Source organism: Scleropages formosus, chromosome 14 (genome assembly GCF_900964775.1).
Source record: "Scleropages formosus chromosome 14, fSclFor1.1, whole genome shotgun sequence".
NCBI classification, from domain to species: domain Eukaryota; kingdom Metazoa; phylum Chordata; class Actinopteri; order Osteoglossiformes; family Osteoglossidae; genus Scleropages; species Scleropages formosus.
In genome coordinates this window covers 8,691,177-8,709,495 of record NC_041819.1, presented here as the reverse complement: position 1 = coordinate 8,709,495, position 18,319 = coordinate 8,691,177, and the positions used below count along the sequence as shown (strand labels likewise).

General features: G+C 38.7%; 1 protein-coding gene across 3 annotated transcripts in view; it reads left to right on the top strand.

Moving 5' to 3' along the window:
- The window catches only part of LOC108920599 (fibroblast growth factor 14-like), a 103,924-nt gene extending 88,373 nt beyond the window's left edge, over positions 1–15,551 (top strand). For all 3 annotated transcript variants that reach the window (XM_018729479.2, XM_018729481.2, XM_018729483.2), the window contains exons 4-5: positions 13,117–13,315; positions 14,106–15,551. In XM_018729479.2, the coding sequence (XP_018584995.1) occupies positions 13,117–13,315; positions 14,106–14,245 (339 nt within the window). In that variant the 3' untranslated portion in view covers positions 14,246–15,551. The remainder of the gene's footprint in view (positions 1–13,116; positions 13,316–14,105) is intronic.
- Positions 15,552–18,319: the final 2,768 nt, after the last annotated feature.

Below are 18,319 nucleotides of genomic sequence, written 5' to 3'. Positions count from 1 at the left end.
AGGATGCCCCAGGATGCCCCATGTAGTTATCAGGGGTGGAAGAAGCATACTGGTAGAGAGTCTATTATACCCCTTGGGTCTTTGCCAGCTGTAGTTGTGATAATTTATCAAATGAAATAAGCCATTAGAAAATTTTACATGTATTAAGGCACCTTGTACGAAAACATTTTTGTGGTTTTCTCTGGCAGTATTATTTTGATTATTGTTCTTTGTGCAATTGGATATTTTACTGATGCAAAAGATATTTGTGGTTTAAATTGGTGTAGAAGAACAAAGCCCCTTCTGGGATTTCAACCATCTTCTTTTGCCATGGCACCTCCTGCACACAAATTAGTGAATTTAAAAAATTATCGTAAAAGTCCTTGCTGGAGTTTAACAGAGGAGAAAATTCAATACTTTTTGATGGAGGAATACAAAATATATTTGCATACACAACTCCCAGTCAATACAAATCAGTGCCTTTCTGGCATACATCCCATAGACTTTCTGTTAATGGCTAAATAATAGTGTTCTTTACTCATCAGATTGTATGACTCCACAAATACTTTTCTATTAACATCCCTATGGGTCAGTGGGAATTTAAGTGTCTTATTTTCCCCCCTGGGGGTTGTGGGTGAGTCACTCTGAAAAACCAGGAAGACTGGATTTCAACCTCAGCTGTTTGTTCTATCTCTGAATCTCTCACTGTAGACACGAGCCTCTTGTACTCTTTCATCCGTTCCATGCAGAGAAACATTGATTCGGACTTGGTGCTATCTGGGAGAATAATATCTTTCCGACTGAATCACGCTGTTCCCTGGCATGTGTCGTGTTCCAGTCCTTTATATGTCTTTGTCCTCCTTTGACCTTCTTAGTTTTGTGACTGCCAGTGTGTGCTGTGGCCACTGCTGATGTTCTCATATTGGTGGACATTTAATTAATGCCGGACATTCACAAGTAATACATTTGAGTTTTCAAAAACTTGGTAAATTCTTCACTCTTAGCCAGTTCTAATGACACCTAGTGTTGTGTGTAATGCACCAATGTGATATTACTGTTTTTTATAGTCACTGAGTAATTAGTGTTACTTTTGCAACAGCAGCAGTATTACTTTGGTTTTACCTTCAGTGTTGTCATTATCTCCTACGACAGTTCAACATCTGTGACAGCAGTGCGGCGACATGACAATAGTATGGTCCTATATCGCATTTTAAAGGACTCTGTTTAGGGGAGTCTGTGGCACATAACTACAGCTTGATGTTCTTGTTATTGAAAGACAGCAATTAAATTTCAACAACAAACCAACAAATTTTTACACCTTGAAATAACATTTCACCTTCACCTGTTCAAAACAGTAAAAAAATGAATCAAAATAATATTATGCAGTTCTTTCCATGGGTAGCATTTCCTTCTACCTTTGAACCCAAAGGTTCCGGATTTGATTCCCACCTCCGGCTGTAGTACCTTTGAGCAAGGTACTTAAACTAAACTGCTCCAGTAAAATTACTAAGCTGTATAAATGAGTAAATAATTGTGAATATCTAACATTGTAAGTCACTTTGGAGAAAGCATCAGCTAAATGTAATATATTACATTTTGCGGTCTAAAATGTGTAATGTAAAATAAATAAGAACAACACAAGATACTTTTTTAGATTTTTTTCCAACCAACCAATTTCAAGAACTGCTTGTCCCAAGCGGGGTCACGGTGAGCCAGAGCCTATCCCAGAAACATTGGGAGCAAGGCTGAAGGGGTGGGGAAGACACACGCTGGACAGGACGTCAGTCCATCACAGGGCCACAACTAGTGCACACAGGCATACAACCGGGCAAAGGTATGGGAGCAATTGCATGGCAAGCACCATGCTCAGGGGCACCACATCCAGGGGTGGGGATCGAACCAACAACCATGCCACCAGCCACCCTAGATTTTTTCCAGTGAAATGAAAAATTACAGACCTGAAACAAAATACACCCATTCCTCCAGGCATCAGTTTTTAGAAACTGCTTTTCCAGTACAGGGCCACTGCATGGTACAGTATGTTGAATTCTGTCTTGGGCATAGGGTTGAGAGATTCAGTTCCTAAATGATATAGGGTCACAATAAAGTATGTCATATTTCACTGGATTCCATACTACATATTCCAAGGTGCATTAATGCACAAAGCATACAAATCTGGAAAAGTTTTGTGTTAAACTACATCGCCATTCGTGATCAGCTACTGACCTGTTCCTTCACTGTAACTACAGTATGTATAAATGTTCAGAATGGTGATGAGGGTGAATGTGACATACATGGTCAAAGCGGGTTGATGGAGAAGAAGGAGAAGTTTCTTGTCTCAGAGGTGCCTGGCACATTGTCACAATGTGTTAAAGGAGGCCATTCTGTAAGGCAACTGCTCATGCTCTACTGTACAGACAACTGGCATCATGCTGTTATCATATCTCCCATACTTTCTGTGATTGGTCCGTTTTCCCAGGGGGACAGGGGATGGTGGGGGGCAGTGATTCTGAAGCAGTAATTAAACCTTGCAGTGTAAGTGAAGGTGGATCATTACATGAACTCTGTGTGAAATGTTATTAGCTCTGTGAGCCTCAACCACATTGCACCTTTGAGATTTCTGAGAATTTGCAGAGTCTCTCAAAGTCATCTGCAGACCTTCCAACATGGTTCTTGTGTGGCCTGTTTTGTAAGATGAAAGAAAAGGACTCGAAAACAGAACTCAATAGGATCCAGAGCACTGGGTCTGTCTTTCAGTGTTTTTTTTGTTTGTTTTTAATTTCCTCGCATGAAATAAAAGTCTAACTTTTTTTGACCAAGCAGTATGCTGCCAGCCATGAAAATAATAGAGATGATGCTTACAGAAAGGTTTTGAAGCACAACAATGCATTCTCTTCACATTACCATAGGTGTTCACTGTCTTGCTGGCCAGACAGAAAGCATTTAAGTTATTACGAAAACTCTGAAAGCTAAACGTCAGTGAACAATAAAAAAAATGTTTTCCAATTCCATGGCATGTTGTGTGGTTTCAGAACGGCTGGTAGTAGTGATGAAAAAAAAAGATGTATATTTTAGAAATGTAGAATTTATCATTTTGAGAATAATGCTTTGACATTGTCTTCTATCTCAGTTGGCATGTGGTACAGAGCAGTATTAGAAGCTGGCAGTGTTATTTAAGTGTAAAATTTTGGTTATTAATAAACTTTTTTTAAATAGTTTTCATGTGGCTTTTGGCCTGAAGCTGTCAAAATTAAATGTTATACTCCAGAGTAGACTTATATAAAATTTAAACAGAATATATGGAAAGCTATGTTTTGTAGAACATGCTATGTGGATGACTTGTCTGCAGTGTAGAGTAGTGTAAACCTGCCACTTGCAGAAAGCCATACTGCAGCTATTTAGTATAGGTGAGGGAGCTTCTCAGCCCACCTAGAGATTAAACATGAGACACGCCAACCTTTTTTTTAGTGATTTATGATAAATTTCTTTCCTAAACGTCTGCTTCATATCTTGGAGTCACAGAAAGATGTACCTTTAAATCAACCCACTCTCTGACCGATCAATATGACGGTTTTATCCCCAGCACCGCATGTGTGTGTTATGCCTTATCCTTGTTGGCAGCAATGGAACAAGTGAAGGCCTGTGTGCGATTCTTCTGGCACTGTTTCACAGCCTTGGCTCAGACGGTTTCTCTTTGGAAAGAGACGACATCTGTACTGTGTGGTGTAGCTGAGGAATGATTCAAGACCTGCTTGGGTAGCAGGTAGCATAATAGCTAAGGACACAAATTTCTAACCTGATGGTTACCAGATCAAGTGTCAGGGGGAGCCCTGGTGGAGTACTCTTGAGAATGGTTCTTAATCTGTGTTGCACCTGTAAGAATATCTAGATGTATTTATGGATAAAATGACAAGTTACTATGGTCAGTCTGTTGGACCACCGTTAACCTTTCAGAATTCTTGTCTTTTGCGAACTGTTTCTTTCACTTCCCATTAACACAAGACCTGGAATGAGGCCCGAGTTATTAAGACCTTTTAATACTTCACTGTTTGTGACCTGTTGATTTTGATATAGACTGGGAAAAACCTTTATTCAGCACAAAGTTGAATTTAAATGTGGAACAAATGTCTTTGACTTGAGTTGGTTGTAAGTCAGACCTACGCCTCACCTAGATCAGGACCTTTGTGGTAATAATGCACTGGTGCACTGAGCATGATGAATACAATGTTGGCCTCAGTCATTAAATTGATTACTGAAATGGTGCTTTAACCACCATTAATAAAACATGAAAGCAGGGTACACAAAGATTTAGTCTACAAGTGGGATAACCACTGGACTAAACTCTTCATGTTTCTGTGTGTGAGAAGCCAGTTCCATCCCTGTTCTCAACAGCAACCTTTCATCTCATGCTTGCCTTTGAACCCACAACATAAAAGCACTATGTCCTAATTTATTCTGACAAGTCCGAAGATATCTTTGGTAAGAGCCCTTTGGGACTGACCTTCCCGTCCAGCCATTTGGTGCTTCTGGACAGGGTTTCCCTTGAACGCCCTGTTAGCTGTTTCTATTAGCTGTGCACCTGCTGGCTTACAGGCGTGGGTGTTGGGCTTTTCCAGAGACTGGTAAAGGTGTCCATTTCCACAGCAATTCAACATTTACTGTGTTATTACTGAATAAGTCACCTTTAATGAACAGACATCTGCTGCAAACAGATTTTCTTGTCATTTTTATTATTGTTGTTTAGCTATGTCGGATCGGTCAAAATTTTTCCCATGTATACAAGTGGATGTTTAACTGAAAAAAAATATTATTTATGTCAGCAATGTCCCTCCTTGAACTTCATTCAATAACCAGCAAGGTACGATTTTTTGCCCTTAACTACTATGCTGCCTATTCTTGTGCTTGCAATTTTAGCTCATTTCCATTGCATGAGTATCTTCCCAATAAATGCAAGCATAACTGCTCATAGCAATGTCGCTTTTTGATCCTTCGATACTGACTCTTTCTATCATTGTGAAGCAGAATTCACCAAACGTTAGATTGTTCACCCACTAATAGGGAATGTGAGCTAGGTTTAGACTGTCGTGAGACAGGTTAGTTTTGCCTTACTGATCATGTGTTGCTACAATAGTAATCACTATGAACATAAGTAATTGTATTCATTTGAGATTTTTAAGACCTTAAGATCTCCTCACTGTGGAGGAAGAATGGCTGTTGTGGTTTGTGATGCATGATGCATGATCTCAGTAACCTGCAGTAGCATCTGAGAGGAGTTTGTCAGCCTGTTAAGAAGACCGCTGGAGCTATCGATGGCAGAAAGGGACTAGTGCATTGCAAGAAGGTTGCAACCATGAAAACCATCCTGGCATTCTTTTAGAGATCAGGGTTGGGGTTGGGATCTTGGGATGCTAAACACAGAAATGGTCAACACTGCTTCTCCATTTGCACCCAAAGCTGTTTTGTGGTTGAGGAGCAAATGGCAACCCCTCTTTATCCTTGGGAGTTGGCGGGTTTGCGTGGGCTTTCGCCAGCAGGCTGGGGACTACTCTCTCTCTTTGTCTCTTTATTTTTCCTCCTCTGCTTCTCGGCACTTTCTCTGCATGATTTATTCACCGAGTCCTTTAGCAGACAAGCCACTGTTCTGCTCCAGAAGATGCAGTGCTCATAAAACAATATTTTTTTAATGCATACTGTGGATGGAACTTTTTTGAACTGTAGAAGTGATATTTTTTTCCCATTTAATCTATTTACACTAGTGTTACATATAGTGCCCAAGAATTATTTAGTATCAGTTTGTATCAGTCCTGTCTTTTGTTGCCTTGCTATTCAACTGGCTGATTATATGTTCTTGGATAATTTCTGTCTTTGGCATGAAAATCTTGCCTGACAGGTACAGTACTGCTGTATAGTTTTTCAAAACTTCAGTGCATCCATAACATCACACTGTGAAACATTGCTGATAGAACATTGCATATAATATAAATGACATACAGAACCATGTCAACCTGTTAGGATAGTGTATTAAATATATATGCAATTATTGTAAGTGTACAACATGAAATACATGTTTTGACTGAAAGCAGTGGTTTAGGAAGAAATGTTCTTATTTGGGGTAGTGGAAGGGAATTGGACCCTTCAGTTTTTTTGAGCAGAGAGAAGCCCACGTGACTGTTACAGTGCATTAGCAGCTAACCTCCACCTTCAGTAATCCTTGAAACTAGTATATGTCCTTAAATTGTGTAAAGCAGAATGTGTACAAGGAGTTTGAGGCTTATCCTACCAGGGCTGTCACACACAGTTCCTTCAGTAAATTACATTTGCTCGTTTACCTAACGGTTTCCTCCAATGCAACTTACAATTATTTACACAGCTGGATGATGTTACTGGAGCACTTTTAGGGTAACCAGTGTGCTCAAGGGTACTTCAGCGGGAGGTAGGATTTAAACCTGTAACCTTTGGGTCCAACGGTAGAACTACACTACCAGCTGTCCCACGCTTAAACACAAACACACACTTACAAAACATGAACTAAACTTTTGATTGCTAAAAAATTGTTTCCTCCTTTCTTTACTTATCCTGTGTGTTTATGCTGCCTTCCGTTCAATAACAGATACATTATATTCATTATACTGGGACACTGACCCAGCAGATAAGAGCAAAAACATTACTACAAACAATATTAAAACAGAATCAATAAAAAAATAAATAAATAAACACAAAGGAAAAAAAACTTTTTTTTGAGGAGGGAGGTGGTGGGAGGGCTGCAGCATATAATTTAGATTCTGCCTTCTTCTTGGCCTTTATTGAAGGTAGTGTGGATTTATTGTTACAAATAACGATTTGAAACTCAGTTGATTTTATTCTTTCACTTGAAGCATCGGTGGTTATAGATTTAACTGTAGTTTTATTGGATTTACTGCAGTTATATTTTTTGTTCTGCATTAGATATTATTGTGCACTTTTGGTAGTCTAAATTAATATTTTTAATGTTCAATAAAATAGAAAATGTTTATAGTCATGAATAAGTTCCAACCTACTTATTTCACACCAGAGGAAGATCAGGTGTCTGAAAAATTTGATGGCTTTTTAATGATGGTTTAAATTATTTTTCTACAGAAATCATGTATTGTGTTACAGGTAAAGGTAAAAGCTGGTAAGAAGAATAAAATATAGCATCTAATGTAGAAAAACATATGTTAATTTGACCTTAACAAGCAAAACCCAGTAAGATACATTGTATTTTTCCCATACATTTACACATGAAGATAAGGCTCTTGTACCCTTCTTTCAGTCAAAGGGCTTTCGTTTTCAAGGTTGGTCTTAAAAAACCTCAAAAATGGTTTTATTACTTATATATGAAATGTTCCTAACTGAAAGGAAAATGAGCTAAAGTAAAAACACAAGATTTTTCTAGTTAAAACTTTATTTTTGTTTTTGATGAAAAAATGGCATTTTTTTTAATAATATAGCCTCGTCCTTTATGTCCCTAGAAATACAGTCTGGGATCATTGTGAATGTACTCCTACATTTATATGCCTAGCATTATTCTTGGTTCTTCTTAAAAGGAGATTTTTCCTTTAGATTTAAATGCATTATGTTCATAAAATGAATGAACAGCTTTTCACATTGTGCATTGTTTGTGATGAGCTTCCATCCTCTCTGTTCAGTATGCACTCATCTTTGCCTTTCATTGGTCTCGCCCACTTACAATGAACATTTGCATGTGTGCTGCTGAAGTGTGCTTTCCCTCTACTAATGTGTTTGTGAGCACTCTCCTATCGATATCCCATGGTCTGACTTTGTTGACTTCTGCCCAGTCCTCCTTTGTCCACTTAGGAAAGACAAGGACGAGCTCATTGCCCTCGTCTCTGTTTGTATCCAAGATCAATGACGGCCATTGGGCTCACACTCAGAGGAGTTCTGCTAATAGAAGAGTAATGCAGATAACTTTTTGAAGAGCAATACGATATGTCCTGAGTTTTTTTTTTTAAAATTAATATTATTTGTCATTACACAAAAGTCCTCTTTTCTGCTATTTCATTTCCCCTTTCTGTGTAACTAAATTGTAATTCACAAAGCCTCATTCAGCACTCAAAAAGAATTTGTAATCTAAAAGGTACGTCAGCTCCATACACCTAGTTATCCTCATACTTGTGTTTCATTTGATTAAATGCAAGAAACCGTCATGGCTGAGAAGATGAGTTGAAAGGAATACTGTTCTTTTCATTTCAAGTGCGTAGGCCAGCTCTATCGTCGTATGATAGGAAATTATACTGTTCACACATGTTCATAAATAGTTTTGATTCAGTGCCTGTTCTTTTTGAAATACCCTGATAGTTGATACACAAGATAAAATGTTTACAGATGTTGTTGTCAAAGATGTTGTGAAAGTCACACAGCAGCTGAACCTTTGAAATTCCAATTAATTTACTGTTATTCAAGTAAAGTGTCTTCCCCACGCAAGACTTTTTACTGAATGCATTTTTCAGTGGTCAATTTACTTTAAATCCCTCAAAAAATACTGCTTGTCAAATGTTCAAAGAGGTTTTGTGGCAAGAAGAGTAAAACATTTTGTCTTCATGCCGCTCACAAAATACATAATTGCCAACCCACAGGCTGTCTCGTGTTACTATGGCAACACAGCGCAAAGGGGTATAGGTACGTGTTTTTCATGGGCTTATGCGATCAAAATGGCATTGAAGAGAGGTAGCTATAAAAGGACTGTTTCTTCTGAGTAACGTGTGCAACTGGAAGCTCAAAGAGCTGATGTTATTGCTCTTGATGACTACTAAAGAGGAGCAAGGAAACTAAACTGAGTCAGCAGCAGCAGAGTTTTCTGCTCCCATGAGCTGTGGATGTGCCATGGCACAGCCACCTGGGCTCTTTCACACTTTGAAATGTGACATGTCTGCATACTATATGAGACCTCGCCACAAGGTAAGGAGTCATCCCAGAGACTCCGCCAGCACATCTCCGTCTGCGTCTGTGTCCTTGCGGCACATCTCCACATATACACGTCAGTGTCATCTATAAAAATTACATAATGCAGTACCTTGTGCCATAGTTTTAACACCACAGAAGGTTCTGAGAGGTTGTTTTTCAGCATGTTAAATATGCAATGAGCACCAGGTTTTCAGAAATTTAGTTGAAAGTCTTAAATATTCCCACAGATGAAAGCTGTAAATGTATGGCAAGAATTCTCATTTATGGCTTTTGGTGTTTTTAAAATGATGTAATGCAATTTAATCATATACCCCGCCGCACTTTTCTAAACAGCTATTCCCCTCCTGCCATCATTCAGGTCACTCCAAAAAATCCTGGTAAGATTGGAATGGTAAAGCTGTATTAATTTAAACTGCTGTAATTGGATCTAATTACTGACTTTGTGTTAGATGGGCTGTCGCTAAAATGAGCTGAGGTCCATTTTGAAAATACTGGCAGTCAGAGGTGGTCCAGTCGGCCTTCTAGAAAATGATCTAGCTAATTAATGTAGCCAGCCGACCTGCAAGGTGCCTCATCTGACAACACAGATCCCTAATCAATTGCCCAACTGAAGTGACTCAAGCAACCATGAAGGTAAAAGAGTTTGCTTTAATCCACTTAGAACAAAAGATTGTTTTAATTTGAGCACCAGCTTTGTTTTTCATTTTACCCACATGTCTTGGGAAAATGGCTCTGTGTTAACTACAGTATGACCGGCAGGCATTGTACCATTATGAACTCGTGCAGCAGCCGCAACAATGTTTTAATCAATGAACTCAACAAGGGTACAGCCCTTAAAAGCTCTGAGAGGAATGGCACTGAATCAGCTGATGCATGCTTATCCAGTTGTTTTGTGCCGTTCAGATTTAACTTGCTTTTTCAGTGCCTTCATCTTAGGGTGACATACGTACTTGACCGGTGCGGTGAAAATCCAGTGCGTTAAGTTCAGTTAACGGAAAGACCAATGACAGAGATCTGTTCCAGTTTGGTAGGGCCGTTGGGCCTGCCACTTCCCATTTCACTTAACGTCTTAATTGTTTCAGATTGCTGCAGGATTCATAATGCGGATCCTGGCTGACATCCTGCATTATGTTTGATTAGGCCACATCAGTGTCGATGTGGGAAAATCACTCTTATTATTTGATTTTCTCACTATACATTGTTCTTTTTTCAGGGCGGAGGGGAGGGCAGAAGTTCAAAATTCCAACAGAGATACTTCCCAAGGCTTTATTACAGGCTATTACACATTTGGGTGCAGAGCCTGGAAATCTCCCTCCAGCTATGCCACTGGTCCTGTCAGTCTCATTTCACAGCCCCCATTTCCCCTCAGATTTCTGCACTCTAGCAACGTAAAGTGCTGCAAGGTGCGCTCAGCTTTACCTGCTGGGTCAGCCTGTTTTAAATGTGTGATGTCCGGTAGCAGCAGCAACCGGTGGCTTCCGGAGCCAGCTTCATACTGTGAACAGAGCTAGGAAGGATGCCGCTTTTGCTGACAATGGGAACATGAGCTTTCTGATACATTCATGCTGAGGAAAAGCAAAGTCCTCATGTTAGTTTCAAAGCCCCCTTTATCGTGTCCTAATTTCGTTTGAGCTTTTTGTTTCAACTCACTCCATAATTTCATTTAAAGGGTCATTATTTGCTGTTGTTCTAACCTCATGTTTAATGTTCTGAAAAACAAAATGACACTGGTGATTTTTACCTCCTAAAATGATGTATTCTGTGCATTCAAAGTAAGTATAGTGAGTTCTGCCATAACCTGTGTTTTAATGACATGATTTGGATAAAATGAGATGAATAGAAGAACAGAAAACAACATTTAATGTAAAGAAAACCTTTCTAAATGCTGCTTGGGAGTAACACTTACCCATTCAAAACATTTTAACTCACACCCTGCATTTTTGCATTTAGTGTTTAATTTTGGTCCACAGTATTAAAGTTGTATATGGTTGATCAAAGCTATTTTAGGGTGAAGCAACATTCTGGTGGCCAAAGGGCTTTTGGAGATGTCTTCTATACATGTACAGAGCTCTGGAGGACATGTCCTCAAGGATCTTTCCCCACATAATGAATAATACGCTTCTACTTCATTTAGTTGCACGTCCTGAAACATCTCAAAGAGTCCCAAAACATCTGAGTTTCTGGGTATTTTAATTCCCATCAGCAGAATACTGAGCGGTTGTCCGAATCAAGCAAGTGATTTAACAATGAATAATGATGGCCATTATTCTGAATTGCGCTGTGTATAAAGTGTGATGTTGGTGGCTTAAAATAATCTAAAAAGCACACTGTAAGACTTTAAGAAAACATTTAACTTTAATATTATTCTCATAATGTGGAACACAAAATTTCCGTCCACAAAAATGGGGAAAACAGAAATGAGAAAGCACGGATATGGGGAAAGTGTGACAACCTTGTGAATAAGAACCCCTTGTTTCTTTATATTCTGTTTGATATTAGTTTCAGTAACAGGTCCTACAGCTCACTGCAGCCTCTGCTATTGTAGGCTGAAAATTTCATGCAAAGACTGCAAGGTAAACAGAAATGGTGTCACCAGCAGTAGCAGTTATGTGAATGATTGTTCTCTTTGACCTCTTGTCTGAAATGTTCAGGCAATGTTGTATTAAAAAGGCAGTGTTCAGTTATTTTGCTTTCACTACATTTTTCCTGTTCCAACACAACATAATTAAAGGTTGGCTTCCTGACACGATCATGAAAGGTCATAAAGATGTCATGTTGGCTAATCACTTGTTTTGTTATCACTCTAGTGGCAGATTCACATAAACATTACACAGAATTCACACAATCTAAATTTACAGCCACGTGTTAAAAGAGACAAAATAACCTGACATTTAACATGAAGACTCTTATAGCAACCCACAAATGTCCAAAGCAAATTATATATTTTGTACAGTAAAATCGCTGCATTATGGTTATTTTTGTATGAGCCATGGTGAAAAAAAAAATCTGTGGAGATCAGAACTCCATCTTTTATTTGGCAGATCCATTTAATTTCCGTGTTACCGAGGAAAGGTGGTGTCTGCTAAGGGACTTGTCTGACAGCAGAACTCCAATTTATGAGATAAAAGACCCATTCTTTGGCTTACTTTGATTTATAAACAATGTCTTCTTCAGCGGCAGTAGAAAATGAAGGAAAGATCATTGTTACTCCAAAATGAAGAACTGAGATACAAAAAGCGTATATTGTTCTTGAGGCAATAGGTCACACTCTTCTGAGTGCATTATATAGTATATTTTATTTAACAACTGTGCTTTTGGCAATTACTCAGAATGTGTAATAACGTACAGTGTAGTGGCCCCAGAAGCTTTGTTATAGGAACTTGGCTGACTGATGGTGTAGTTAGGATTACTGCCTTTGGAGTTCAGTTTTTCCACAGGTTGTCCCAAGTGCATTTGCCACATTGCTATTAGGGGTGGGATATATACCCATGTTTAGCAACCATGAAATATTGCAGAAAGTTCTGTTGTTTGCTGGCAGTTGATGGAGTTCTGATGTGTGACTGACAAGGGATAAACTGAGGAGCTTTGTGGAAGAAAGCAGTGCAGCAACCTTAGAAGCTGTCCAAGCAGTCCTAGCCTGTTGGTGATACAGATAGGATATTTGACTTCAAACTAGAAGATCAGAGTTTGGTTTGTGCTGCTGTAGCTAATATAGTGCAATATTCTGTAATTTATCTCATCGAAATGTCTCACCTTAAGTGATGTCCACTTTTACCAGTAGAAACAGTAAGATAATTGTACTATGATCAGAACTAATCATCAGTGGTCAAAATTTTCCAAAGAGTAAAAAAACCAGTCCTTCAGCTCATGAGGTGTACAACATGTAAAATTATGATGACTGGGTTTCAGTCCCATGCACACTGAGACACAGGCTTGCTGGACTGTGGGTTTGGTTTAAGGTAAGTGTGAGTTAACCATGAGTGGATATTGACAATCTAGTAAAAAAGCTACAATAATCTCATAACATTGTGAGACATTGAAGTGAAGTTCTCTTCAGACGAGCCACAACTGCAGCACTTGTTCTTCAACAGAGGAGCTGTTGAGCTTAAAAAGAAAATTTCAGGTGCAATACATTAGCATGAATTTAAGTAAGGGAGAATTTTTTTTTTTTTTTTACTTTTATTTGTCTTGCAGGAACTCTTCACTGCAGAGTGCAAGTTTAAAGAGTCGGTATTTGAAAACTACTATGTGGTCTACTCGTCCATGTTGTATAGACAACAAGAGTCAGGAAGAGCTTGGTTCCTGGGTCTAAATAAGGAGGGCCAAGCCATGAAGGGGAACCGAGTGAAGAAAACCAAACCAGCCGCTCACTTCCTTCCCAAGCCATTAGAAGGTAAAGCACAGCATGTTGTCAAGAAATAGCTGTCAAGAGATCTGTCAAGAAATTGCTGGCCTCAATTACATATGATCAAGGTATAAGGATACAGAAGACACAGGTTTCTCAACATATTTCAGTAAGGATACAGAAAATATGAACACAAATTTTTTATTTACTCCCTAAGATTTGACGCAATGTTTCTACTCTTTAGATTAAAATGAATCAGTGACAATTTTACATTAAATTCAACAGCTATTAGCATAATAGTGTTATGTCTATAAATGTATTAGTATTAATGCTTTTCGGTCTTTTGGTTGATTTATCTACAATTGGGCTTAATCTGCAAAGAAGTCTTTCAAAATCCTCAGTAGACATCTATACCCCTTATCTATTTTCCCCCTTAAGCCTGAAAAGAACATTTCAAAGTGATGTCTGCCTTCTCCAATAACTTTATATAGACCTGGTTTATCCTCTAGTTTCATATTCCATTTCACCGTATGTTATATTCTTGGGTTTTATTTTTTGTCAATTCTGTTAGGGTAGCAGCATCCTAATCATAATTTCTTTGGATTGCGATGGATGTATTGTCAGATTTAATTTACATATTCACTTTTAAAACACAACTAAGCAGTTAACTTGCTCATGTATATTATTGAGCAATTTCTCTATTCGTGTTTGAATGCATGCCTATTTGTATAGAGTATGTTATTTCTGCTGAGATGATGCTGCAGGATGAGATGTTTCTTTTTTTTTCTTCTGTTTTCTGGTCTAAACAGCTCTCTCTACCCCTCTTGTGTCTCCATAGTTGCCATGTACAGGGAACCATCTTTGCATGATGTCGGGGAGACAGTTCCAAAGGCTGGGGTACCCCCCAGCAAAAGCACAAGCGAGCCTGTTGTGATGAACGGCGGGAAGCCGGTCAGCAAACCAAGCAAGCCGACATAGCCTAGCCTGCAGGGGACTGGGGTCTCTACCCCGCCGGGCTGCAGCACGCTCGCCTGTGGATCAGGGTCAGGCGATGTTCCCTCCTCACACTCTCTCCATAGTGTTGTCGCTGGTGGATCCATCTGGAAGCTTGGCCCAAGAGGGGCCTGGAGGAGATGGCTGAATTGCCAGCTGCACTCTGACCATGGAATGCCCTACCAGATATGGAATGCCTTTTTTGAATTTTTCTGTAACTGTGACAATCCATGAGAATGACATATTTCACAGCCTCATGTGGTACCTTGCCTGCTGATGGTTACCCATAGCTCCCCTTTTTGCGCCCTGTCGCACCAGAGTCCATGTAATTCAGATCTATTTTCTATACCACAGTACACCAGCTATGTTCTGGGTAGATGCTGTACAGATATACTTAAAAGGACAGTCATCTATTTTTTACAAGTATGTTCCCTTCTTTCTCTTTTTATCACTCTTCTATCAGTCTTTCTCTTTGTCAAACACTTAAAATTTTTTGCAGGGGCTATGTGCGATTTTCTAATACACAGCGTGTGCACACATGTACTCACACACAGTCAAACAAACATACTGATATAATAGTAGAAGTACTACTCCACAAGTGGCGCGGTTCCAAGGAAGCATTTACAATAGGACGACTGTGGAAATCTCACAGGCTGCATTTACCAAGAGAACAGAATGTCTCAGGCTAGATGTGGACTTTTATTTCCAGATTTAAAAAAAAAAAAAAAAAAGAAAAAAAAAGAAAAACATGCTGTGAGCCAGCAGTTTGCTCCTGAGGCTGGTGTGAACAAAGCGTTGATTAGGAGCGCGGCAATCAGCAGCGAGGAGCTCTTTACGCACGAGGCATACAGTACATATCACACTCCAGTTCCACCCGCGGTGACGTTTTGCCTCATCTGGTAAATAGGAAGCTTGATTTCTATTTTTCCTTTGGTTTTCTTTTAGAGCACGGCTCTAGGAATATCTATAGGCCTTGTAGGCCTCCAGACGAGGACCGTGCCTCACACAGCCGTCCCACCGAATGGCTGGCCACGCCTGTTGCGGCCATGCGGACCGTGTTAGCTTTAGTCATTTTGTAAGAAACCCTTCAGTCAGTGCGGGAAATGGCTAAATAAATGCCACTGCTTCTTGGCCGCAGTCCCCATCGTGTTCAGCTAAGCATGGGCAAGGTTACGTCACAATAATTTCTTGCAACGGTGGTGCAAGAGATAACTTATAACAACAGTTTCACTGTATAAATAAACAAAATGTAATTTAAACAGCTATACATGACATATTATACATATATATATACATATACATACACACACATATAAATGCGTCCATGTATGTATATATGTATATGTCATGTAGGTATAAATGCAAGAGGTTTTTTCCTAGCTCAGCATGCAGAGTCTGCTACTGCTCATATTAGCCTATCATTGCCTGTAAAGACCTCTAACCCAGCATGCAAAAACATGTACCCGGTCACTGCTGGGTTAAAGGTGCCTCATTGCAAGGTTACGTTCGAGTACAAATCTTGTAGCATTTTTGGTTGATAAGCTTGTTTTTTTTTTTTAAGTCCACTTTGTGAAAATTGGCCTTTAAATTACCAAAGTGATTATGTCCACGACTTCGAATAAAATTATAAATAGTAGTAATAAAGACAGCAGCAATGGTATCTTAATTTTCTTTCACTCTTTTGTCACTGTGATTATAAGTAAGTCATTTTACAAAATGAAGATATATACTTTGGCCTTTTTATTAAAATATGAACACTTTAGTCAAAAACTGTTTTAATTCTTGGTTATATTAAAACTCTATCCAACAAATTTCTGCAATTATCTACGTGCATGTTGTCGCTAAAAGGACCAAAGTATGGGGAGACTAGAGGAGAGAAGTGCTCTGTAACGGTAGTTTTCTGGACTGGCACAACACTGTAAAAAAGGTTCACTCTTTCATTGCACTTTTATTCTGTCATTTAATGTCTTTTTTTCAATTTATCAAAAATTATCTCAGTCAGTGTATTTGACATACATCATCATGTTGTTTTATTGATTTTCTTTATAGTTTTACTAAGTAAAAATTAGAATGTTGTTACAGGGTAGAGGGTATGCTGCTCAATTGAAAATATATAGAGAAATTAATTTTGTATTTTTAATTACTGGACCTTGTTAGTAACTTTAAGCTAGGAGCCAGTTTAAGCACATTATGTATTATTCAGTATGTGTGTACAAAGCTACGTTAATGCTATTATAAAATTCAGTACTATATAAAAAGAAGTTTAACTTTTTGATTGTTCATGGCTGGGGTCCACTGTCTACAGGATGTCATTATTTTCAACATTGAACTCTACATGCTGGGCTATAACCCAACCTGCAGACCAGAGGACTGGTGAAATGAAGGCTGAATTTATTTTTTTAATGACTGATGTATAAATGTGCATCCAGGATTATGTTCCTCATTCGAGTCATCTGTGATGGTGTCTGCACCTGTTACAGGTTGTCCTTCAATACTCGACTTAACCTTATTTCCCAAAATAATCGGTATAACATGGGATGTGTTTGTTATTTCTCTTTCGGTTTCAGCCTTTTAATTAGTCTGTCTCATCTGTTGCATGGGAAGAGGATGGCATTGAAGAACTGCATGTAGTAGGCTGTGTGTATCAAGAACTGTTGATATCTACTGCTAACTTTACATACATATATGCAAACAGTTTGTCTGCACTGTACAGTTTGTGTTTATTCATTGTATACATAGATACAACATATTGAATAAAATATTTATATAAATGTGTACTGTAATATTAGTAACAGACTTAATGCAATGCAATGTGCAGTATATTATTGCACTGGTCTTTGAAGGGGTTCAATAAAAACTGGCTCAAACTTCAAAGCATGAAATGCCAGCAAAACATTTTCATTGAATATATTTTTAGGTATATTAATATCTTTGTAAGGTATGGATATGTATGGAATATATACATACTGAATATATACACTGAAATCAGATCTATATGCGTTTGTGTGTATGCCTATGTATCTGCCCACATTCGGAGTATTTAGGTGTTTTATTTTAAATAGAAGTGAATATATCCCGCTAGTGGTCCATTATTCATGAACTGCAGTGTCAAAATGTCACAGTGTAATATGAGTGAGTGGAGGAAATAATCAAATTGTCTGGATTTCTCTCGTCACGTTGTTGCCGCAGGCTACAGCATTTCCAAAGACAAAAAATGAGCCCCTCATAAGTTGTCTGTTTAACAGTTTATTTCATTTGAGTTAACAAATTGCATCAGGCCACCCTCTAAGAATATATTTTTTCATTTCCAAGGCAAAATTTGAGTTGTTTCAATGTCACGTTTGACATTTCCTTCCTAAGATTATGAAGCTTAAAACACAGCAAAACTTTCTTTCAGAGTAATGGAAAAGTAAAGTAATTCTCAATAGTACAATACCATTTGACACAACGTAGAAGTATACCTAGCTTTTTAAAATGTCAAGAATTCAATATGAACAAATTTCATACAGCAGTGAAATATCAAGAATTAGAAAAATATTTTTGTCTTTGAAGGAAAAATTCTTTTGCTCGTGTTGCTCCTTTCTTATACACACACTAATATAGCTTTAATAAAGGTCATTTGAAAGCAGTAAAATGAATCCTGTCATGTAAGTAAGATGCAGAAACCTCAATGGAGAACTCATGGCTGATTTCTGAGTGCTCCTGTCTATCCCCTCAATGGCTCTTGTGATCCTGCGCTTTCCTTTGTGTGTCAGCAGTGTTTTGTAACATATTCCCGGTCTCTTAAAGGCTTCGAGTATCCTCTGGCATTAGTATTCTGCTCCCATCCAGACTTCAGAAGCATGGCAGGCCCGCCCTTCCCAGCAGCCACTGTTGCCACAGTTACACACGCCGTTTCCTGCATGAAGACTAGGACTGGCGAGTGGAAAGAGCCAGCACTTTGAGTGCGTTTGAAATCCTGCAAGGGTGGGTGAGTCCTAATGTCAGGACACTGGGCTAAAAACATGGAATAGCACTCAAATGACCTGTATGAGAAAATTAGCAAAGTGTAGATAATGG